Here is a 25090-nt window from a genome sequence, read left to right as displayed (position 1 = left end):
CATGGTCGTTCCGGATGGGAATAAAATCACAAAGGACCATAAAAGAAAATAATTACCCCACAATCTACTGAGAAACTAATCCCGTCCAGATAGGGATTTAGAGGAAGGAGGAAGTGAAAAATTTCATTTTTTTTATTTAACATTCATTTTAAATTTCTCATAGATCTTTGGACTGCCCCAGAACACCTACGGAAAGAGGGGATCTCTCAGAAAGGGGATGTCTATAGTTTTGCCATAATTGCGCAGGAAATCATGCTGAGACAGTGCACATTCTACACCAGAGACTGTTCAGACCAAGCTGGTGAGAGATCATGTGCTTTACAACTCAGATCGTACATATAGTGCCCCCTGCAGTTTAACCACAGATCAGATTAACTGGCCACTTTACTTCCTGCTGACAAATAATAAGTGCTGATTTATTGACCTATTTTTATCTACCATTAACAGAAAAGCTGGGTCATGTTCAGTATCCCAGAATGATGTCTTATTTTAGACCTGATCTGAACTTTGAAACTGCGAGTGAGAAAGAATTGGAGGTATTTTCTCTTAAGCTTTCATTCATTTTTTTTTTACACAAATGTACTGTTGTAATAAACCAGAATGTAATTCATATTGATTCCCCTATTGTCTCTTTTGTGTCTGTGTACATTTAACCCAGGTCTTCATGCTAATCAGAAACTGTTGGGATGAGGATCCTGAGAGAAGACCAGATTTCAAAAAGATTGAAAGCACTTTGGGAAAGATTGTCAGGTAACTTTTGGTCACAATTTCAGTTCGCTTGTTTTTAGAATTGACAAAAGCTTAATTAGAGGTTGGTAGAGTAAAATATCAGGGCCAAAAGCTTCTCAAATATTGCCTTCTAAAAAGAGTGGGAACATTGAAAGTAAATTAGTACATTGGTCCAAATACAACAAAAGTTTTTGTACAAATGTTATTTGCACAAATGTACCAAACTGAATGTAACAATCCTTCTTTTATTTTGCTGCTGAAAGTCTGCATAACCAGGCCAATGAGAGCTACATGGGTAATCTGATCCGGCGGCTGCAGATGTACTCCCGTAACCTGGAGCACCTGGTGGAAGAGCGCACCGCCCTCTACAAGGCAGAGAGAGACAGAGCGGATAATCTTAACTTCATGCTGCTTCCAGGGTTAGTCTCAACACTGAGGGTCTGTATAGAGTAAGCCAACATCAGAGAGCCTGGTAATTTATGGCTAAATTATTAGAAGAAAAGGAGACTAAACATTTGTGTTCACAAAAAAATCTGTCACATATAAGATTTAACCATAATCATCTCTCTCTTTATGTAATAAATCAGTTTCATGTTTGAGGTGTAAAACATTCAATTACATCCTATTTGATAGATGACTTTTGATCATCCCTATTCTTTTGATTATCCCTATTCTAAATTCTGAACAAAAAAATCTAACCTGAACTCACGTGTTTGTGTGTGTGTGCCTGTGTGTGTCTGTCAGGCCTGTGGTGCGCTCTCTGAAGGAGACGGGCAGGGTTCAGCCTGAGCTGTTTGAAGAGGTCACGATCTACTTCAGTGACATTGTGGGCTTCACCACTCTTTGCCACTACAGCACACCTATGGAGGTGGTGGACATGCTTAACGACATTTACAAACACTTCGACAGCATCCTTGACCATCATGATGTTTACAAGGTGAACTTTTCTGTCTGTCGTTTTTTGTAGCGTCTGACTGAATTTGAGCAGTAGAGTATAGCTGTACTTCTAATAGTCACATTAAACCCTTAAAATGCCATGTCCCGTATACACGCTACAAGTGTAGGTAATACAAAACCATTTTTTCTGCAGTAAAATAACTAAAAAAAAAAAAAATCGAGGGCTTTGAAATATCCTACAGGCCACTTGGAGAAGCTGCCTGTTTTCTCTCTACTCCACTTAATAACTCCAGATCAGTAACAGGAATTAACCTCTAGAATCAAATTCTGCATGTTTAAAATATATGTAAAAGCTAGACAAATATAACAAAACTAAAGGTTTAGAGGACATGAACTGTTTGATCTGCATTCATGAAAATATTGCCAATATAGCCAATTTTATTATTTTATTCATTATATTTTGACCTTATTTGGTTTACTTTTTTATATTTTCTATTACAGTTACACTTTTGCTTTTCAGTAATGTTTCTTATCAATCATGAAAGCTTTTCATATACAGCAATGCTTAAATAGCAATCCTCATGATTTAGTTTTGTATTGTTAGGCAGACAATTGACAAAAATTCTGGCCTGTTAATATAAATAATAAAAATCAGTGACCCAGTTTCAATAGTAGCTTCACAAACCTATGTCATAATACTGCCACCGTGTTTAACAGATGATGAAGTACTGCTTTGGATCTTTCTTTCTAGTTAATTTGGATCATTATTCTAGTTAATCTTGGTTTCAGAAAAATGTGCCTAAAACTGAGCAAGAGTTTTTTCATTATTTTTTGTTTTATCAAATAATCTTATGAGCTTTATTGAGCGGTATCAGGGGTTTGTCTAGTCACTGTAGATTTTCTCAGTCACCTGACTGCCACCTTAAACATCATCTTGACTTAAAGAATTTTGCTTTAATCCACTTTAATTGTCTTTTGTGGTCTTCAAGGTGTTGCTGAGTGTACCAGTGCATACCTTTTTTGATAGTGATTGTATTAAGCTGTTCCACTGTAAAATATAATTATTCAATGCATAATTTACTCTGACATTGTCTATTTCAGGTCGAGACCATAGGTGACGCGTACATGGTGGCCTCTGGTCTCCCGAGGAGAAATGGGAATAGACACGCTATGGACATTTCCCACATGGCGCTGGACATCCTGTCATTTGTGGGCACGTTTGAGCTACGCCACCTGCCTGGCCTGCCCCTATGGATTCGTATAGGGGTGCACTCAGGTACCTTTCAGAGACAGACTGTTTCATAGAGGGTCAGTTACATTAAATAATTAATGCAACATGGATAACCTTTATTTGTTTAGAAATCCTACACCTACAATTAATTAATAATTAATGCTCATCAGTGTGCATAACGCATGTACTGTATGTTTTAATAGTAGGGACCAGGTTACTAAGCATTGTTTTACAGCCTTTAAGCTTTCCTTCACTTGAAATACCATAAGTAATTCTGCACCCTGAAACCTAAAATTCTAGGATATTGTGTTGACATTTGTTTTGGTGTTATAAGTTAAATATATAGCCAATCATAAACTAGCACATTTTAAGTTTTTATTCTTCTAATAAATGTAGATCCTGTTGGCTTTTATATGATTACATTAATAAATATAAAAAATGTAAAACAATGTGTAGAATAACATATACACATGATTTTGCAAACGTCAGAGACACTTGATTTGTTTTTGAATGTTCAGGAAATATTTAGGGTTAGACAGAGGTGCAAAAACGGATTAAGACAACTCATAACTGTAGGTCTAAAAAGACATGAAGCTGATCAAAATGCTCTTAGGGAAAAAAAGGCTAATAGATAGAAAAGAACCAAAGATGCTGCTGCTCTCAAAACATTGTACTGACCATTCCGGAGCCCAGACCTCAGCGTCATTGAATGACTTTGGGATGATATATGAGAAGCAGGAAACTAAAACTTCCTTTGCACTTGTATTTTTTTATCATTAGGTCTGATAACTGAGAATGCAGCTGTGGAGTATTTTTTTTATGTATGTATGTATGTATGTAAAAATGTGGCCCAACAGTTATCTTCTTATCTGCTGAAAAGATGTCCCTTGTACATAAAAGATTGTGTGTCTGTTTTAAATTTAATTTTTTTCTGATATTTCCCTACTCACTTCTCCTGAATTTCATTTGCGTTTTTTTGTGTGGCTAAGTTTGTTGAGTGCTCAGCGTGCCTAAAACTCTGATCTGAGAATCCGCCCTGTATGTGGGATAGGTCTAAATTTTTACAATGACAGATATGACTTATGTCCATGCATTTCTGCATAGTGTTTATCACAGGTTTGCTACTCTGTGAAATAAACGTTTTATATTTTTCTGTATGGAAAGGCCCGTGTGCTGCAGGTGTGGTGGGGCTTAAGATGCCCAGGTACTGCCTGTTTGGAGACACAGTGAACACGGCCTCTCGAATGGAGTCGACAGGATTACGTAAGCAGCCCACCAGGACTACACACTACTTTCCTTCTGTTTGCCTTGATCAAAGACAACAGCTCATCTTTCTTGTAGGAATGTCTAGAATGCTAATTTGAAGTTGTTAATATTTACCTGCACAAGTTGAGAAAACTCAAAATTTCAAGGCAACTTACTTAACTAGATTTTTGCATTTTAAAGACAACTCAAACTTAAAAAATACAAAAAAAAAACAGACAACTGTGCCAACTAGGAATCTTTAGTTCAGATAATTTATTTTTCATATGCATGAAAAAGTGGCAACTTACATGCTGACTTTTCTGCTCTTCATCACCTTTTCATCACTCAGCCCTGCGAATCCATGTGAGTCAGTCAACCATCAACATTCTCAAGCGTGCCAACTGCAAGTTTGAGTGTGAGATGCGGGGAGAGACATATTTAAAGGTCTGTGTGATTTCTGAAAGCATTAAAATGTACAGATTGCATATGTAAACATGGTTAAGACACTATCTCTTTCAGCATTGTGTAAATAGAGTATATTTGTTTTTTTATCATTAGGGTAAAGGCAAGGAGATGACATACTGGTTAACAGGAGTCACAGGGAAAAACTACAACCTGCCAGTACCCCCAACCGCGTAAGTCAGCAACCCTTCCACGCATTTCTTCACATTCTTCACTCACACTGGATATACTGGAGTTTACAAGCACTGTAATCAGGCTGCTTTGGAAGATTTAAATCAGCTGTCAATATATCAGAATGTGTTCAATACTAATGTAACCCTTAAAGTTTGAGTGTAATTCCTAGTAACTTCAAGTCTCTTTTTCTGAGAAGTGTGAAATGGTCGGGTTACAAGGTTGAGGTAGAAATCGTACGGCTATGGACAGTATCATTAGCAACAGCAAGCTAACACACTCTCTCTCTCTCCCTCTCCCTCTGTGGGTGCTTTTCCACCGGCATGGTGCCGGTGTTCTGTCGAATTCTGCTACCTTGTCGAACCGTGCTGCCCCAATGTATATTTAACTGTAAAAATACAAAAGAAGCACTATTTTAGGGCATGTACCCAGTGATATTCCAGTAGATGTACGTTATTAGATTTGGATTGCATAATTCATTGTACCATGGCAAAGCTATAGTAAATATAGCTCATTACAAACTGCTTTTGTATTTATTTATGATAATAAGTGTAATTTTTAGTTTCCATTTACACTTTTGTGCAATGATAGTGCGTCCAGGTCGTTTAATGCATATAAACCCCCCTAAACCCGAGTAATTATACATAAAACTCGAGAAATAATTAAATTGTGTAGGTCGGCGCATGCGCAGTACCTTTGGGAAGCATGTATCGATGGGTAGGAAAATTCGACAGAACACCGGTGCTGGTGCCAGGTTCGCGAACGGTTCTTTGCGTTTCCACCGCAAAATCACAGGTTCCGGGCCAGAAAAGCCGGTTCCGTTCTGGCCCCACAATCTTGCTGGTCTGGAACCAGCGAACCTGTGACCAGGGTTGCCAGGTCCAACAAAAATATCCGGTCCAAAGTCAGTCTAAACTTAACTAGCCCAAAATATATGTCTGACAGACGTTTGAAGCAAATGACTAAACAACTATGAGTGTACGACTTAATATTTTGTTTATAAGGGATTTATTATCAGTATTGATATTTATCTTTCATTAATAATTTTGTAACATTAGTGTTTTATTAGTTATTTTATAACAGTTTATATCCCAGTTACGAACATTTAATAGTAAGTTAACATAATTAGTTAAAAAATGATTTTTACTTAAACCCCCACTTTTTTTTTTAAAGTAGCCCAACAAACGCATCCCGCCATCCTTGAATTTTCACCCGCGACTGGATTTTCAAACAAGCCCAATTTGGCAGGAAAACCGCGAACTTGGCAACTCTGCCTGTGACGCGTGCGGGGCAAAGTTGTTTACAAACCTCATTTCCATTCACTGCTAAGAGCAGCAGAAGCAGCTAATGAATGGAAATGAATTAACAGTGCTCCACCGAGAAGAGCAGCACAAGTTTCAAGAGGAGCTCTGGTTCCGCCGTGTTGTTTTAAAATCGCCCCCCGGCTTCTGCCTACGCCCACATTCACATATGTAGTGAGTGACTCCTTAGAGCAGTTGAAACACGGGCCGGTTCTTAAAAGGTTCGCAGGAACCAGCTCCGGCTCAGCCCTTTGTCGGTGAAAAAGAGGTATGTGTGCGCTAGGGTCTAGCTCTGGGGTGTGTGAGTGTGGGTGTCCCTCAATTAGTCCCCCCTACAAGTCTGCACATAGGAACTAAACATCAGGGCTGCAATGCTGTGCTACTGGAATTATTCTCAACAGTTTAAATTGCATCACCCCACATTTTAACTATTATTTTTAAACTATAAAATTAACACTGGATTATAAACATAATATACAATATAACATTATTATCAACTAAATATACAAATGATTTACCTCTCACACTAACACTAACCTATTATAATCTGTTAAATGTATTAACTTTTCCTAATGATCTATTGGGGGAAAAAAACAACAAAAAAGTACATTTAGATTCTTCTGAAATGGTGTGTGCTAGGGCATCCAATACCTTTGGGATGAATGTAATCAAATCCTTACAGAATTGCTCTTCAAAGTTTTATATAAAGACTTTCCTGCTGAACAGTAGACAGTAAATCACACAAAAGCAAGATAAAGTCTTTTAAATACACCTTGATTTCAGTAGAACTGGTAAATAAATTAAGTGCCCTGATACTGTTCTCCATGTAGTGTAGTAACAGACATCAGTACAGTCTGTAATTGTAAAACTAAAAGCTGTACCTAGGTGGTGCCCTTTTATTAAAAATGAAATGGACTAATAAACTTAGTGTCCCCACAAAGAACATACATTAGTAAAGTTTTTTAAGCTCTAGGTTTGCAGCTCTCTGTTTAGTGTTTATCGTGTAAATGCTGTTACTGAAAATAAGATTATCTTGCCTTGGCTAGGCACAATAATTACACTTTTTAATGAATATATATTGATTATTGTTCAAACATATTTTGCACACACAATTATGCATCATAATAAGGTCAGCAGCAAATAATAAAAAAAAGATGTTGACCATAATAATACAATGAATTCATATATAATGATAGATAGAAAACTGTTACAGTTAGTATGAAAATAGAAAATGTAGTTTTATAATTACACTTTTTTTTCTGACCTCAGTATTATCCATTAAAGTATATTCCAGTAAAAATCTATGAATATTCTTGATAATTAAAGTTCATTTCTTAAGAGAAGGGTGTCACTGCATTACTTTACTAGAAATAAATGAAATGTTTGTAGTATTGATTAGTGCAGTTTTGCATCCAAACAAAATTATATATCGTGACAGGCCTAATCTTAATGTACAGTACTTTCCTCTTCCCAATGTTAGAGAAAACTTTCAGCGACTGCAGCAGGACCTGGCCCAGATGATAAAGATGAGTCTAGAAAAGCGATTTCCGAGGCTGGAGAGGAGGAAAACTCTTTCAGCACGGCAGAGGAGACTCAGAGGAAACTCCATGTTGGGTGATTCAGAGCAGCCAGAGTACCTGCAGCTGGTTACTGTAGATAATGTGAGCACTTACCTGTAGCACCTCAGTACACTCTCAGTAACAACCACACCACAGTAAAACACTGCTGCCCACCGTCCAATTCTGTACGTACTTTATACCTCCTATTCCCTAGTTCTATTCTATTGATATGCTAGTTTTAACTTTGCCTGAGTACTTTGTTTCTGTTTGTTTCTTTGTGCTCTGTTTGAAGTTGGCTGTAACATTTACTGACAAAATGAATGTGCGTTTTAAGATACAGTTTTCAGTCATATAATGAATAGGTGTAATATAACCCATATTTTATTGTTATGATACATCTCTATTAATGCATGCAATAATATCAGGATCAGCACTTAGACAATTGCACTTACAGACATATTTAGATATTTACTGATATTTAATTTTTATTTATTGTACTCTAGACTTTTAGTCCCAAATTCAACATTTTATATACGTCAATTTACAATCACTATCTTAATGCAATTTTTTAAATTGTGTGGTTAGGTGTCAGTTTTTATTTATTTACTAAATTTAATGTTATGTTTTATATATTTCTCAATTTTGTACTTAACTACTGTATATTTTGCCATATTGCTCACCCGTACTATCACAATTTCTTTCAACAACAAAAACACTTCATTAAAACTTTTCTTTTATTTGAAAAAAGAATTTATTTGAATGCTGCGTTTATCCGCTAGTCACACAACGATGCATGGATTTTCTAGTGTAAATGTGATTGTTTTGTATGCTTAACAAAATAGTCTTGGAAAATGCACTGATCCAAATTTCTTTGGTCTATGTACAATATTTATGAACAATAAATGTTAAGACTACAAACTTGATTGTTTATCACACAAGGAAATTTCTAATCTGTTTTTCATAAAATCTTTGTAATGTTAAACTGATAAGCAAATCTATGATTTATACACATGGAACAGCTAGTTCAGATTTACCAAATCAACTACAAAAATAAATAAAAAAAGGCAAAAAAAGAAATTAAAGTAAACAAGTAAACAGTATGTTCTGTACAAACAATGAATAAATAAATCCAAAAATAAGGCAAAAAAATACAGAAAGAAATCTTAGTTACTGTACAGAGGGCAAACTTTACCAGAGTATCATCTCCAAACATCCATTAGTATAAACTTAACGGTTTAGGAGTGACTCAGTGACCTTATAAAACACATTCACAACTTTTTTCCACAAAAAAGGCATTTAAAAAACAAAACAAAAATACAGTTGAGGTCATTTACCGGTAATCCATTACTCTGACCCGGAACCCGATGTGCAAAACCAAATGCAACGGATTTCAACACAAAGAAGTATTTCATAACAGAATAATTCATCATAAGGCTTAAAATAATAAAAAACAAACCAATTGTTCTATTGAAGTTAAATTAAATCTACTGTATAGGGTCATGGCTTTTTGTGTTCATAAATAAGAGGCGCTTCTTAAAAAAAAAAAAAAAAAAAAATCAAAATATTTCTAATGTTGACCACAGTAGAGCACAGTGTATTGATTCAAGAAAAAAAAATGCTTCACATCTAAGCCATGTTATTGATATACACTCTAAAAAAGTGTGTTAATTGAACAACAAAATTGGATTGCTCCCTTTCCAGTACTTCAATATGCTCTACTAAGGACATGCTGTCTTTTTAGTCGACACACACACACACACACACACACACACCCCTAATTGGAATTGACTGACCCACTAAAGCACTGGCCTATTCTAACATTATGATTAAAAAATGCCTCTTGGCTGGGCACTGAGGATGGGTATCGCAGAGTAAACCATTTTAACATTCAGAATGATTGGAAATGCACACACATTTCATAGTGTTACAATACAGACCCTTAACATGCTTTAGTCTTCACATAAAAAGAAAACAAACAAAACTACATAATGGGTTCTGAACAAGCTCAGACTGATTACAGCACAAACACAGAGGAACGCTGAGCTAACCTTCACCTGAAGGAAGCACAATGTGCTTATTCTCATTCGCATTATTCTGTGTAGAACTGAGGCTTGCTGTTTAAGTTGAATCTTACAGAAACTCTCCAGCATTTCTATTTTAAACCTTATCTCTCTGCTCAATCTGTAGCACACGGTCAGTTACTATGGGCATTAGCAAAAACAAATGGTCTGTAGCTATTTGCATTCCAATATTAAGTTAACAATGAACTGGAACTGTACATTACAGATTGTATGACACATTGCCTATTTTCACATAAATTACATACTGTAATTGATCCAAATTGAACCAACTGCCAGTGAACAAAAGCACAAAGTGTCTTAGCTAACGTTAAATAAAAGAAAGCATGTGATGATATCCTTAGTTCATAATGTTTTCTAATACGATTAACATAATTGTGTCCCTACTGCAGACTACAGACTTTTTTTTTTTAACCGGTGGGCTAAACAGGTAGTTAGTTATTGGTACCTAAAGGACACAAAGCACACTGTTAGAGTACAGTTGCAAAAAACAAAGTAGTTTTAAATAGCTGATATCGGATCCCAAAGCTGAGTGGATTTCCCCAGAGGCAACCAGAATTTCCCTCTGGGATCAATAAAGTATTTATCTATTTGGAGTCACGTTAAAGAAAGTACCCCTCCCACCCACCACAGCATTTTGGAGCCTTTTAATCAGTCTATATACTATTTGTAAAAAAATAGTTAGATGTGGATCCAGTTCATAATTCTAGTCTGCATTTAAACCCTTCCTACCTTTCAGGCTGTTTTCCTGTATTTAGAAAGAAAAAGAAAATCTGTTCACATAGCCGGCAGATCTGTTTTCTGTTCTAACAGTAGTAACTGACCACAGATACACTACAGATGGACCAGATAGAGATTTGGCTGAAAAATTCATGAGTACTCCTTTAATTGAGGCCTTCTGCGTTAAATAAATAGGACCTTTTTCTTCAGGACAGAAAACTCTGTCTACTACCTTAACCTACAACAATCTGACCTCACATTATCATCCTGTAGTCCAGTGTTAGCTTATAGCACTGCAGCACTCCCTTGGCTTTTATTCTGCTGTGGGCAGAGTGATGCTGGCATCATGCCAGGGTGACACTGTAAGGACATGTCCACTAAGGCTGATGCACACATGCTAGCAGGACCTAACAGTACATGACTGGTGCCTTTTTACTGCCAGACATGATACAGCACTAAAACTCAGCAAAAAAATTGTACAGCTTTGTATTGTTAATTGCCAATCGTATTCCACAATTAGGTTGATCTTTGGTCACAGGTTACTAAGATGCACATGCTTCCTTTCGTTAAGCAGTAATACTTTCTCCCAAATACCTTAACATCTCCTGTTAAGACATCCTTTATACACAGTTCCAAACTTCTTCTTGTGTCTTTATGCTGCTGGTTGTAAGCTGGATCATTTTCTCCCACTGCCTTCTGAGAGGGACAATTATGTAATTCTATAAAGGAATTATGATAGAAAACAGGATCTAAAAACTTGACAAAAGTCAAAATAAATGTACTCTACATCCGAGATCCATGAATCTGGAAAAGCTGTTGATAAAGAAGAAAGAAAGCGAGACTGTTAGAGGGAATATAATGACAACCGAATAACTACGCTGCACAGTGCACTGAGAATAAACTAAACTTGTTTCACATCAGTAATCGCAATGACAGCTGAATGAAGTCTGGGGATGCAGGTGAAGATGAAAGTGACTGAATGAGTTTATGGAGCTGAGACTGATGGACAGCTATAGAAAACTACACCCTGACAATTTATGTAGAATTCCGTATCAGCAATTATGAACCACCAGTGCCCTGATGCATTAGGTACAGTGCACGTGTAGCAGGAACCACAGATGACCTTTAAAATTTAATTAAATGTTTAAACTAAGATATGAACATCAGCAATTACCACCAATTATAAAAAAAATGCTAATACTGTTACTATTACTACTTCTACTAATAATAATAATAATATCACCACTGATAAATACTGAGAAGGATGCAACTATGCTTGCACATGTGTTAAGGAGGATGTCTGGGCTATTTCACTGCATCCTGTTTAAGTAAATGTCTAAGGACAACTGTCATTATATTGTTTTCACAAAACAGTCTCAACTAATGTTCATAAACATCTTTAAGATTGATTACACAAAATACAACTTTTAGCATTTTGATATTTTTTAATTCAGTTATTTGTACCACATTATGATAAATTGTCTTATGGAGGGTTCGTGTAGGTTTATGTTTTTGAGACTTGTCACAAGACTATTTTTTCAGGCGAGCCTCAGCATGTTTTATACTCTCCAAGGAACCTCAGCTCAGTCTTCCACCCACTGCTTTATATAATTAACCGTGTTACTTTTTAATCTGGTCCCATTTTCAAAATATTGGACATGTGTACAAAATATTGTTACTTAAAGGAAAACTCCGGTGTAAAATGGACTTTTGGTGTAGTAAAACAAGATAAGTATTTACCTTTAATGAATAGCACACCTCCGTTCTCCCAGAGCAATCCGAGATTCAAAGATTTTAACAATTTGTCCAAACACCCTTCAGACACAAGTGAATGGAGGTGGGCTATCCGACAAATGTTTGTACTGGTTATCATGTTCCAGTACAACCCAAGTCCATTTTACCCTGGATTTCTCCTTTAAGTAACAGTATTTTGTCCACAGTGGAAGAGTATTAAACATGCTGAAGTCTAGTGCCCACTTTGCTCGTTATCATGTTTCTCTACACCAAGTCTATTTCACATCATATTTCTATGTTAATATCTGTATTCTGAATTTGTTCTATCCAAACCTTGCTTTAATAGAAGTAAGTGCCTTTCTTATCAACTTCAACCATTTCTCACATACCTAGTTTTATCCATAGTTCCTTTCATACTTTGTGTTTAATTGATAAATTAATGAAAGCATTGATTTAGGGATATGGTGGCTTTAGAAACCTTTTTTGAGTGGGGGTAAAGAGTAAGGCACTATCTTCGCAAAACAATTGACATTAACTCTCTACATTAAATACGAAAATGTGAAATTAGATGAAATGAAACTCCCCAGCATCCTCCAAATATAGCTCAGTTGGGATTTCTACATCTACAACCAACACACAGAGCTAGTGTTTGTCCTCACCCATCGCTGTGATTGGAACAGTGACACAAGCCTCCTAATCTCTAATCCACTCATTGGGGCTGGCATTTCTCTCTCTCTCCTCCTCCTGCTGCTCGCCCTGCTCCTCCTTTGCTCCTTCCTCCTCCTGAGTCTCTGATGTCTTGGCGTTTAATGGATGGTAGACAGGGAAAACAAAAAGGACCACAACCACAGAAGTGACAAATAAAGAAGAATGCTTCAGAGAAATCACCAAAGAAAAAATGTGTAGATGGTTTTTACTAAAGAGAAAACATAAAACCCATACTGACGTGATGCTGAATGGAGCGTGATAAAACACTGAATGTAATAAAGCATACACAAACATGGTACTGTAGCTTTAATGATAATACCAGTGTGTAAAATGCATGGCATTGTGGCTGGCTGAAAATGTCAAACTGGCCAATGGATACAGCGCAGCAGTGTGTATAGAGGTTCTGTTCTAACCTTAGTCTTGTGGCTCTGCTCAGTACCCAGACCACTGCCAGATGTGTGCAGCTCTTTGGACACAACACAGAGAAATTCAGCCTGGTCCTCAGTACCGTAGCTGTAGGACGAGCCGATGTTCACCATCTACAACATCGAGAGGAGTGAGAAAGATAGTCTTCCATTAGTGCAGGTCCTACGCAAAATCAGGCACTATTAAATCTTGCTTTAATTCCAAGAAATGCACAGTTATTACTTCCACTTTGATATAACCTAACTGATTTTGTCAGTAATCTGATCACTTGAGTATTTAGATAATAGGGAAACTCCAGGTATTCATGAGATGGGCAAAAAACAGATTTGTGCTTGTGTTTGTCAATTTCAAACATTCTGTAACTGCTTTTTGTGAACATGTACCTCCTGTACATCTATGCTTTCTACCTAAAATGGTACCTAAAATGGCTATGTTTGTGCACATAAACTCCAGAACAATCAAGAAAATCAAGTAAATGTATACATGTGCTGAACAATCCAAATGCTACGCTAAAATCCAGCGCCCTTCATAACCGACTTCTAACCCTTAACTGGATCTATAAATACCAGTGTATACTGTTTACATGGCCACTTGAATAACTGGTAGATGCAGAAACCATGATTTCTTTTTTGTTATATTTATTTTGCTTGATATTTTTAAATAAGTTTCAACATGCTTGAGTTTTCACACATTTATGTTTTATTATTAATTATTTGTAAGAATGTAGAGGACATTTTACTTTCTGCAAAACTCTGACAAGCTGTTTAATAAAATGTCCTGTTATATCAGATCACTTTTAAATTTAGCACCATAATATATTAAATAAGGTGATTATTATTAGATATGTCAAAATAAATGATCATGTCCCATGACTTTTGCCATGTCCCATGAAAACTAAAGAAAACTGACCTGAAAGACATGCATGTGGGGCCTCCTACATTAAAATTTAATGTGATTTAATTTGTCTGTTTGCATGGAAAATTATAGCCAGTCACCACTAGTCATGATTATTACCACCCACTGTGCTGTCCACTGTGAGTGGTAATGCCTTTGCTGTATTCCTAACAGTGTGGATTGAGGAATATTAAAATACCCACACTCCAATGGAAATGGAATATCCCATCTATTTGTCACCTGTAATCAGGCCTCCCTCAAACTATGATCGTTCATGTGTTCAACCTCACTCACAAGATAACACCTCAGATAACATTGCCTTTACTTAAGAGTGCAATGTGTGGCTGTGACACCACATTAACCATAGGTGGCACTGCACCCATCAGGTACATAAGTGGACTCTTGAGTTCTGGAGGGACAGCAGGGGGAGGGAAATCAACTCGGTGTCAGTCCAACCCACAGTCCAGAGCAGTCCGGGGCGGGGCTTTCGGCAGGCGCGCACGCTGACCTGCTCAAACTTCCAGCCGTCCGACATGGTGGACACCATCTGGGTCAGCTCTTCCTCCTGGCACTGCAACACCCTGTACACGTGCTTCGGCGGTACCTGCTGTGAGAGCGAGACAGAGAGAGAGACAGTGAGTGAGAGTAAGGACAGTAAAGAGACAGGCAAGATAGCAGAGATGACAAAGAGAAGAGTCTTAGTGTAAGTGAAGAACGTGTGTTGCAGAGGAAAGATAGAGAGCAGTTGAAAAAGGTGCAAATGGAGAAGCAGAGTGAGGAGAGAGTGGGAGAAAGACTAAGGGGGATGTTGAACAAGAGGCTGAATACTGTGAAGAGATGGCTGTGAAACAGTGTACATGGAGAAGCTAAAGATCTAACATACGCTCTTAAAGAAAAGGGTGCCAGAAGGTTCTTTGCGCAATGAGACCCAATTTTCAGTGGATTGTTCTTTGAAGAGTTATTTTTTGGAAATAAGGTGCTTTCACACCTACATAGTTTTGATTAGACTTTCTGATTTTGTCAAAACCAACATTTCTGGTGGTAACTAAATCTGAGGGAAAAATTGGCTAGTAACCAAGTTCTATATCTATAAATAATATAGCTTGTGGGGCCCGGCTTATATACAATATGGACAAAAGAGATTATTCTGCTTTTCTTTTAGAAGTATTTATCTAAAAAGGCTAGACAAGCTGTGTGTGTTGAGTGTATTCCCACATCTGTGTCAGAAACGGATGCAACTTATGCACTGAATGCATAATTTTTGTCCATTTGATGTTTGATGTAAAGCTCCTTACCTGGGAGGCTTTACAGTCCCGTTCTAGGATCCTCTCTTTAATTAATTTTATTAATGGAGTTATGTTGTAGAATTCCGCCTCTTCCAAGACACCTAAAGTTACAGAAAGACTTTTGTTAAAAAAACATTGTCATGCTATTTAATATTGCTAAAAATATCAACAATAAAACACACCTTCTTCAGCCAGTTCCTTGTTGTACACTAGCTTCCCATGCCGAAGGTAGTTGAGTATAGGACCGAAATACGTCGGGTCTCTGTCGATCACGTAGGCGCCCGTTTCATCCTACACACAAACATTCAGCCTTAGTCAGGATTTCAAAATGTCACGGATGTAGCCTGACACGTAAACCATCTTTATTCACACAGTTATGTAAGCCTTTATCTCACCATACCTGGCCCTGGGTAAAAGGAAATGGTAAAAACTGCATTGCTGAGAATGTATGAACAGCCACAGATTAGAGTTATAAAAACCCCAAAAAGCATACAGTTTAAAATTTTAGTTACTTCAATTGCCCTGTATGATTACTAGTCTTTATTAATACAGAATGTCAGAAAACATTGCTGGTACATTATTACAGTAAACCAACACAGTTTTTGTGTCTTACAAATGTAATACCTGTGTTGAGCTGTTTTTTTATTTATTTGTCTTTGTTGCAATGCAAGTTTTCTTAAATCCGTTACGTCATCAGAGAAATGATTGTCATAGCAATATTACAATTTCTATATTATACATACAGTGTTAAACAAATACATATGTTCACAGATGAATAATTTAGTGGTTCCTATTCGTAATCGTGTTTTTCTACTGCTTGTAGTTTCAAGTCCAATGAGTTCAGTGCTACAGTAAATTTGGGAAATACTAGGCATGCCTGTTTTATCTACATATATGCCCATTGAAAATTAATGCATTCTAGTACAATGCATATATATTAAGGAAGCTTAGTTGGGACATTCTCATCTTCATACTAGGCTACGTACGTCTGCTATGTTTGTGCTGGAGTGTGGCATGACGTGCAGATGTGATGAATCGTGTATAAACCAATAGGGTGTCAGAATGGTCTATGTTTATACTTCACATTCACCCACAATCAAATTTAGCCTATCTGGATGGAGAAATTTATCTGGCTAGGGATTTTTTGTATGAGATGCCGGAATGAAAACAAGCTGAAATTAAATAGGAGTAATGAGTAATAGGAACAGAAGTAAAAGGTAGTCTAAAAAATAATTTGTCCAGTTAAGTATACATAACCAAAATATTTACTTAATGAAATATTTGTAGTTTGTTACTCGACACCCCTGCTGCTTACTGATATCATGATAGGAAACTTTTAGTTTAGTCTCATCCAATCAATGGAGAATGTAAACAGTGACTGAGAGAAAAAAGAAATGTCAAAGGAAAAAGCACACAGGGAAGCTGTGACTGCATGTCTCATCAGCAGAGGTACTGTAATTGCCTTGCATATCTGAGTGGCTGCTCTCTGCAGTGAATTAACCTTAAGAGCTCAGCAGGGTACCCGCAGGGCCCGTTACCTTCACTTCACTTGGCCTTTTCTTAGCTCAGAGATAAGGGCTCTCCTTTAAATCATGCCCTGTGGAGAACATTACACAACCCAGCCTCAGCATCACCGCACTGTGAGAGTGAGAAAGAGAGACTGAGAGAGCATGAGACACTCACTATACAGAACCACATGGCAACAAACGTGCGTCTGTACCTCACAATAATACTCCAAACATGAAACAATCTGAGCTGCAATGGTCTGTGAATCTTTACCTGACCTTAGATCTGCACAAGCTCAGTCACAGGCAGAATCAGAGATGACTCCCTGGGTGGACTGGGCAAATTGACCAACTCTTGGAGAGAGTGTAGTTGAGTTTTATATCCATTATTGCATTGACCAACACACTACAAAATGCTCAAGGACCTTTGAACCTTGTCAGAAACACTGTATGTTTTAAAGCCATTTATAAACATGAGCCTATTCCAAAATTAGTTACAAAATTTGAACATTAGGAGATTAAGAGGCACTGAAATAAGATCCAAACTATCAACTTCAGCTAAAAGAAAACTGAGGCCATAATTACACTATTAGGATGTTAAAAAAGGGGGTGGTAGCATTTTCTAAAAATACATGCAAAAGTAAAAAATAAAGCACAAACATGAAAAAGAAAATGATTGAAAATCCATTACAAAAAAAAGAAAATAATACAAAAACAAAATACAGACCATGTAAAAATGAACACCCTCACAATGACATTCCCCAAAAAATACCAAATACAATTACAATTACAATCTGACTAAACCAAAAATGCTTGAAATTGAGATTATTTTGAAGTATTAATGGGGGTAAAGTCGCTCCTTCACAGCAAATGACCTGGCGCATACAGTCTACTGCACCAACTGGACTGTTTTTTTTCTGTTTTTTTTTCTTTTAATAATATAAAAATCTGAAAACTAATTTTGGCCAGGGTAACCAAAACTTTTGCAAGTGACCCCCCCCCCCCCCCCCCCCTCTTATCTGATTCTAAATCCATAGTCCATAGAAACTGATGTGCCATCTCTACTTGGTTGCACATTTCAAACCCATGTGTTTTGAATGCTATGAATGCATAGCAGTCAAGCAAAAGAAAGGTCATTTACATATACAAGGCAAATCTGAAAGGCACTCTAAGAAAAAGAACTGGAGGTTGGAAATGGTAATGTATTAATATACCTTAATTATGACAGTTTTACATAACACATTATATAAGTGGACTTCAGGAAAAACAAGCTCCCCTCCTACTCACTGAAACAGTATGGCAAACCCAATGTGCACAAATACCGTATACACACCCACATGGAGAGAACAAGCTCCAGGAATGCTTTTCAGCTGCAGACACCTCCACACTGGATGTGACTGGACTGACAACACCTGCGCAGGACTCATCAGTAAGAGGACCATAATACACAAATGTGCCAAAACAACCTGGGAATTCAGCACAGTAAGAGCCCTTATATTACTATTAACGTTTCCTCAAACCAGGGTATTTCCACAGAAGCAAGCACCCTATGAGTCAACGCTCATCCTGGGATCATTTGCACATGGAAATAAGAAGAGCAAGTCCCTGTAGCAAAGCACCTGGCTCCCAGAGGAACTACCTGGTGAGCAAACAAAGAACTTGTTTATATCAACATGAGCAAGCATATTATCTCTTTCCCTGTGCTGATCCATCCTTTTCATTGTCACCTGATGCTTTGTGTTGTTTTCCCACACTTAACTTTTAAGCTGCGGGCATGTTATTCATTATTAATAAACTATTATAAATTATTCTGCAACTACTGGAGCTGGGCAACGTTATTGTTTTCTCTGAGCACTCTGACCAGTCAAAGAGTTTACTGAGTAGGGAGTGATTTGTATTCATAAATGTATTTTGGATTTCTTTCTAGGTGAAATGTTAAATTTAACCAGTGCAGAATACAGAGTGAGTTTGTAAAATGTTTGGCTGAGATGAGTTTGTACCCTCTGACAATGTAAGTTCCTTGCGTTTTAATTCCTCACTGTCATACCTACCTAAATGAACCAATATTAAAAATGACATGACATGGGATAGGAACTAGTATCATATGTAAGTCTGAGTTCGCACAAACAGGAAGAGTAGCTAAACAAGAAAAGACAATCTGCATTATATGCCTCAAAACAGTACAAAATATTAACTACTCACTCAACCGTGTACTCTTTTAAGGTTTGAGGGTGTTTTTCTAAACATTGCTGGCTAGAAGTTCAAGACACAACAGAACCAGAAACATTAGGCTTTTCTATCACTTCAACACAAGACACTCGAATTCACTCTCTCAGACACACACTTTAATCAGCAGTGTTTATGTCAGTCTAGCTTTTCAAGCGAGGTACAGAACCCATGGAAAATTTACTTTCAGCTTTTTGTGACCCAGCAGTCACTTATTCTGAGTTATTCTGGTTAAAATGTTTAGAAGTGATATTTTTAGGACATACACAGTGTGTTCTGTGGTAAACAAGATGTTAGCCATCATGCTAGCAAAACAAACTCTTTGATTCTAGCATTTGTTATAGCCTAAGTGACCTTTCATCATAAATTGTATGATTAATTTAAGTGTGCAGGGTTCATTTAGTCTGTGACCCTGTAAACTAATTTAATTTTGGATTTTATTGGTTTTTACTTGTGAAACAACCCAGAATTAGGCTATGTTCACAATACCAGTCTGAAGTGACTCAGATCAGATTTTTTTGGTCAATGTGGCTCAGATCAGATTTTTTCATGGCTGTGTGAACGTGCCAAATCCGATTTTTTCAATATGTGGTCCTAAATTCCCTTTGTAAAGCAACAAGTTGTCTCTCAAATATGACGTTTTTTTTGTTGCTGGTGAATAAAGCAACATTTATACACAAATCAATGTGCACATGTGAGGCGTTTCAGGGACAGATTCGTTCACATTACACACAGATACAGTTCACTTACATTTGTGAATTTGTCAAGATCTAACCAAAACATCAGATTTGAGCAACGTGGCTTGTAATGTGAACGTAGCCTTAGATGGTATGGTAGTCATGTAATCACAGGTAAATCTGTGCTTCTTGTACAGCTCACAAATCCTGCCCTTGGTAATAAAGATACCGCACAACCCTTCTATGAAGCATTCTCTGTACACACAGGAATGTTGAGGAATGTTAAATGTCTGCATAGTTTTCGGATTAAACCTCCAATCTATCTGGCATGTTACTGCCACACATGACTTTTGGCATATCAGTGTAGTTTCACAGTAGTTATTAAGTCTTAGGCATTAATAAATAACATGTTCATGTAATAATTAAATAATAAGATTAAGGTTCATGTAGTTCACAACATTACTCACATGCGTTTGGCCATAAACGGCAAAAAGAGAAAACAATCCTGCAGTATGAAAAAAGCAAAGAAAAGAAAAGCAGAACCCAGAATAGAAGCGAAAATGCTCCGTAGATATTTTTGGCCAGAAGTCTGGCAGCCTTCAAGGTGCCATGCTTCTAATCTTATTACAAGAATAATGCATGGTCAGTGAGTGTGTACACAACAGAGCAGGGCCAAGGGAAGCAGAGCCTCGGCATTACAACAAATCTTTAACACAAACAGCTAAATCAATACGTGGTTCTCAGTAGACTAAACAGTTGTTTGTGAACACAGGCCTTCAGACAAATCTGATGTCAAAGAGCAAGCACAACCTTACTAAGACGCTCTCTCTGGAATGACTATTAAGGATGGCTTCTAAAGCCGAGGGATGATGAACCAGAGATGGAAGTGAAGAGCAAATGATGGTGTGTGTGTGTATACAAGCGAGAAGAAAAGGATTTGAGAGACAAGAGACAAGGAGGATGAGACAAGAAAGTAGAAGACAGATGCTGTTCTACTGAGCACATTCTCACTGTAGCTGTTTTTAGCTGATTTTTTAGAATGATGCTACAGCCCAGAAAGTTGGAAATCTCAACTGGCCCTTACAGGTTAAACACAACATAACTGTCTGCCACCAATCTTTTGTGTAAACTAAGACTGCAGGCCAGTTTTGTAGTATTTTTTTGATAGTTTGATGTATGTTTATTCACATAAAATGTAATTCATTACTAAAGTGTAATTGAGATTTCATGGAGATAGCTGCACCAGCCAGATATTGTTCTTAATTTTAAGATGATCCTAAAATTCACTAAGGCTTTCTGTACTCTCTATCGCCTAAACACTACAAAAAAAGGCAAAACAGCAGATCGAATTGCCCAAAGAACATTTAAATTCAGAATATGCTTAAATTCTGTGACTAATGTTATGTAATTGGTTGTGTTGTACTTGTGCAGACACAGAGACCAAAACCGAATTGAGTGAATGGTTGAGCCCTCCTTCCCCAATCATCATTTACAGAGGCTGGGCTGTGCTCATATGTGTAGTCATATGCACTCAAGGACAAGGTCAAGATAACATTTTTCGAGCTAAATCACTCGCTGACAGTACATGACAGTTGATGGCACTGAGCTGGTTAGATATGGTAAGTCTTGTTTTGTATTATTTTATGCGCAATATATCCATAAACTATGCATAAAGGTCCAAAACCACAGTATGAAAAGTGTTCAAATTAAAATTGATACTGTAATTTTGAAAATCAAAACATAACATTGCAATTTCAATTATATCAATTATATTGAGTCATCACGTCAATTTTTTTTTTTCAAGTTTATGATTTAATCTGGGTCTGTGAAATTTGTATTGGCTTGTAGATATCCAACATTTCCTCTGAAATTAAGGATATTAATAAAGACTTTCCCACCTCCATTCCTTATTAGAGGTAATAGCAACTCTTTATATTAATAATAGCAAATTCTTTTGAAAACTAGATACTGGAGCCCAGATGTAAGGATTTGACTGCATTCGGCCACAAGAGCATTAGTGTGGGTCAGGTGCTGATGTTGGATGATTAGTTCTGCATGACAAATGCCATCTCATCCCCAAGGTACTTCCAGAAAATGCAGTTCCACATCTCCACAGCTCAGTACTGGGGGGCTTTATACCCATCTAGCTAATGCAGTGACTTTAGGCTCATTCATGAGCAGCTCATGGCTACATCCTATGGCTATACTATGGGTTAAAAACAAAAGCTGTATATTCACTGTATATAAAGTTTGGTCTGCAGAAGGAAAGACAGTGGGCGTGAAATCAGTGCAGTGAGCGTGCTCCAGCTGGTCAGGGATGCTGCACTGAGAGAGCAGATGCTGTATTAATAGCTCAGCGTGGCACTGCAGAGCACATGCATGTCCATCTGACTCTCAAGCTTCACGCTCTCTCACTATCTCACTGTAAAAGGAGTCAGGGGGAGGCTGAAGAGGGCTTTGTGTTATGCATGTTATGTTCGTGCCACCTTAAATACTGCAGCAGCAGTGGTGGGCTGTTTGAAGGGCAGTGGTGAAAATATCTAAAGTGCACCTCTTCTTCATCCTTGCTTAAGGATACAGGATAAACTCTATATTCAAAACCTCAAAGAAAGCTCGCCTGATTACCTTCTCACACACTGCAGGAGGATGTTGTAGTAATAGCTCAGACTGAACATTCTAAAGGAGGGTGGTTAAAACTGAAAACCTAAAGGGCATCCAATCACCTTTTCTTCACATAACAGGCTTCCACTAGGAAACATTAGAAATTGCTCATTTGGAACACCACTTACAGGACTGCATTATATTTAATCCATTGGAGGGACACTTTTCCATGAAAGAAGCACCTAATTGGCCACCTGTTCATGTTTTCTCACCTGTAGGAGAACCATGTACATCACCTTTTGCCATATTTTCTACTGGGATGACTACCTTTTGGGACTAAGTCTAGTAGGAAGGGCGTAGAAGGCACTTCATAAATGCACCCGTTTCTATTTAAAGGGCAGAGGACCAACCAAATAAGAGCACTTTTTAAGTCACATCATCATAAGTTGCCCCACCCCACAAGTACCCCATCTGGGCTGAACAATGCACACGGGGCCTACATATAACTCATGTAGTATTGTGAGGCCCAATGATTTTAGAAGACAAACTGGGTCCCAATAAAAACGTACAAACCCACTTTGTCATCGCCAAAAGAACAACTTTACAGGACAGAGATAATAATACCTTCTAGACTATCAATTAACATTAATGTAAAAGAGTTTATTTCAGGTCTTTTTTGAAGACTTTTTATTGATTCATTAATGAAGAAATTGAGACACATTTTAAGAGACAATTCGTAATAGTAATGTAATGAATTAAGAGACAATACAAAATGTAGCAAACTACAAATTGACAGAAATGGAGATACAAATTTTTCACTGGATATGAATGGCCTTTTCAGAGGAAGTGATCTGGCCAGGACAGGGGGTTAAAGACTAATGTTTATACACATTCTTTTTATACTGGTACTGTCATTCCCTCTTTAATCCCCCCATCATACCTAACTGGTACACTCTCACTCTTGTGTATGGCACTATTGTCTTGTGTCTCTTGTCTCATGTATGTCTATATCAGTGAACTTTGTTGTATTGTACATTTAGTGTCTCTCATTCTTTCATTATTTATAATTTTATTTTGCTGTACCTGCTGCAACTTTGGGATGGAGAGTAATGTAATTTCAATCCTCTGCATGTCCTATAAATATGCAGTATTGACAATAAAACTACTTGACTTAAACAAGGTTCCAATATGAGCTGAACAATGCACATGGGGCCTACATGTAACTCATGTAGTTTTATGTTGCCCAATGATTTTAGAAGACACGTGTAGAAGTCCTCTTTGTCATGGCCAAAAGAGAATCTTCACAGGACAGAGATAATAACGTTACCTTTTAGACTCTGAAATTATGACAGAGAGTAAAGGACAGTTCAGTGGTAAACTAAAAAAACATTTGTTTTTGTGGGGCCAACCTGGAACCTGTGTAGAACACTTTCTGGTTCCCAGTTAAGCTAGCTACAAATACAGGCACCATATGGGATATTATATAGTCTCACTGTGTACTGAGAGTAAACTAGGCTGGATGTGGCGTCTTGTTGTGATCATCCGTTCCACCTTAAATGCTGCAGCAGTCACGTTCAGTGACAGCCTGTGGCGCCAGAATGTCAGCGCTGCAGCATTTAAGGTGGGACGGAACGCTTGCAGACGGTAATAAGATATCTTCAGCTTCACAATATAAGAAAAGATGATTGGGGTATTAGAGACTTGCTACAGCCCCCACAGCACGTCTAAATAACCCGGTTTATTGAGAAACCTGTAGAGGTGACAGTCACGCACCCGCATCCCAGCCCAATCCATCCGAGTGGACCTTACCGTGTCAGAATGGAGGTCCTGCTGCTGGCACAGGCGGTACAGAAACGAGGTCTGCTCCTTCAGCAGCGTCTGCCGTGTGGTCAGAAACACCGTGCCGCCCACGTTCAGCCGGACCCACTTGCCGTTTCCGTTCCCCCCGCTAGCCCCCTTGCCGCCGCAGCCGCCGCCCGCAAGGCTGTTCTCCGCGCCGCTCGCCTCAACGGGCGCCGCCGTGGCGGTGGATGCCGCCCCTTCGCTCGCCTCACTGTCTTTGTTGTTGTTGTTATTGTTGTTGTTGTTGCTGTTATGGTTGCTAAGCGCTGGAAGAGCAGGAGCGCTTTCCGGTACAGCCTGAAGCGCCGTTTTCCGTTTCTCCTCCGCAGCCATCGGTTAATAATGTGAGAATGAACCGGCGTGACGCGCCTGGACGGACTTTCTCTGGCCGCCGATAGAGACTCTCCACGGCTCTGTGTGGAGCGCCGCTCTCCGCTGCTGGTGATCTGGTAACCCCACCCACCGCTCCGCACTGCGCAGACTCCGACACTCGTCTCCTTGGAGATGATTGATTAGCTAATGTAGCCTAGCCTAGCCTAGCCTAGCTCCTCAGCTCAAAATGGAGCTTTGTTACATTTTTTATTCAGATTCAGTACAAACTACTGTCGTATATAATTGTTTAAAAAGTCGATTATATCTTGGTGATTTGTAATGATCAACAGTTATGTGAAAAAGTATTTTCCTCCTTACACATTTCTTCACATTACACATCCGCACCAACCTGGCCCTGTGTAAAAAAAATAATTGTCCCCCACTACAGTAAGTTCAGACCCTGCAATGTGATTGGCTGAGAGGTGT

At 38.0% G+C, this 25090-nt stretch overlaps 2 protein-coding genes across 4 annotated transcripts in view; one reads left to right on the top strand and one right to left on the bottom strand.

The window, feature by feature from the left end:
• Positions 1–8518, top strand: part of gucy2cb (guanylate cyclase 2Cb) — a 20639-nt gene extending 12121 nt beyond the window's left edge. Inside the window, exons 18-27 of the mRNA XM_007251319.3 lie at positions 164–301; positions 448–536; positions 659–750; positions 993–1148; positions 1474–1666; positions 2728–2902; positions 4022–4120; positions 4452–4546; positions 4661–4737; positions 7517–8518. Coding sequence (XP_007251381.3) covers positions 164–301; positions 448–536; positions 659–750; positions 993–1148; positions 1474–1666; positions 2728–2902; positions 4022–4120; positions 4452–4546; positions 4661–4737; positions 7517–7715 — 1313 coding nt within the window. The 3' untranslated portion in view covers positions 7716–8518. The remainder of the gene's footprint in view (positions 1–163; positions 302–447; positions 537–658; positions 751–992; positions 1149–1473; positions 1667–2727; positions 2903–4021; positions 4121–4451; positions 4547–4660; positions 4738–7516) is intronic.
• On the bottom strand, positions 8323–25090 carry kctd17 (potassium channel tetramerization domain containing 17). Of its 3 annotated transcripts, none has more exons than XM_007251276.4 (7): positions 24260–25062; positions 15624–15732; positions 15451–15542; positions 14616–14762; positions 13249–13374; positions 12787–12925; positions 8323–11206 (listed from the first exon to the last, which is right to left on the bottom strand). In XM_007251276.4, exons 1-6 carry the CDS (start codon positions 24623–24625, stop codon positions 12821–12823), a joined length of 945 nt encoding a protein of 314 aa, XP_007251338.3. In that variant the 5' UTR covers positions 24626–25062; the 3' UTR covers positions 8323–11206; positions 12787–12820. The 3 variants fall into 3 exon arrangements, with proteins under 3 accessions (XP_007251338.3, XP_007251339.3, XP_007251340.3); XM_007251277.4 differs by having other exon boundaries at positions 14664–14762; positions 24260–24958; XM_007251278.4 differs by lacking the exon at positions 12787–12925 and having other exon boundaries at positions 24260–25090.

Source organism: Astyanax mexicanus, chromosome 15 (assembly GCF_023375975.1).
Source record: "Astyanax mexicanus isolate ESR-SI-001 chromosome 15, AstMex3_surface, whole genome shotgun sequence".
Taxonomy (NCBI): domain Eukaryota; kingdom Metazoa; phylum Chordata; class Actinopteri; order Characiformes; family Acestrorhamphidae; genus Astyanax; species Astyanax mexicanus.
This window is presented reverse-complemented; position numbering and strand designations above follow the sequence as displayed.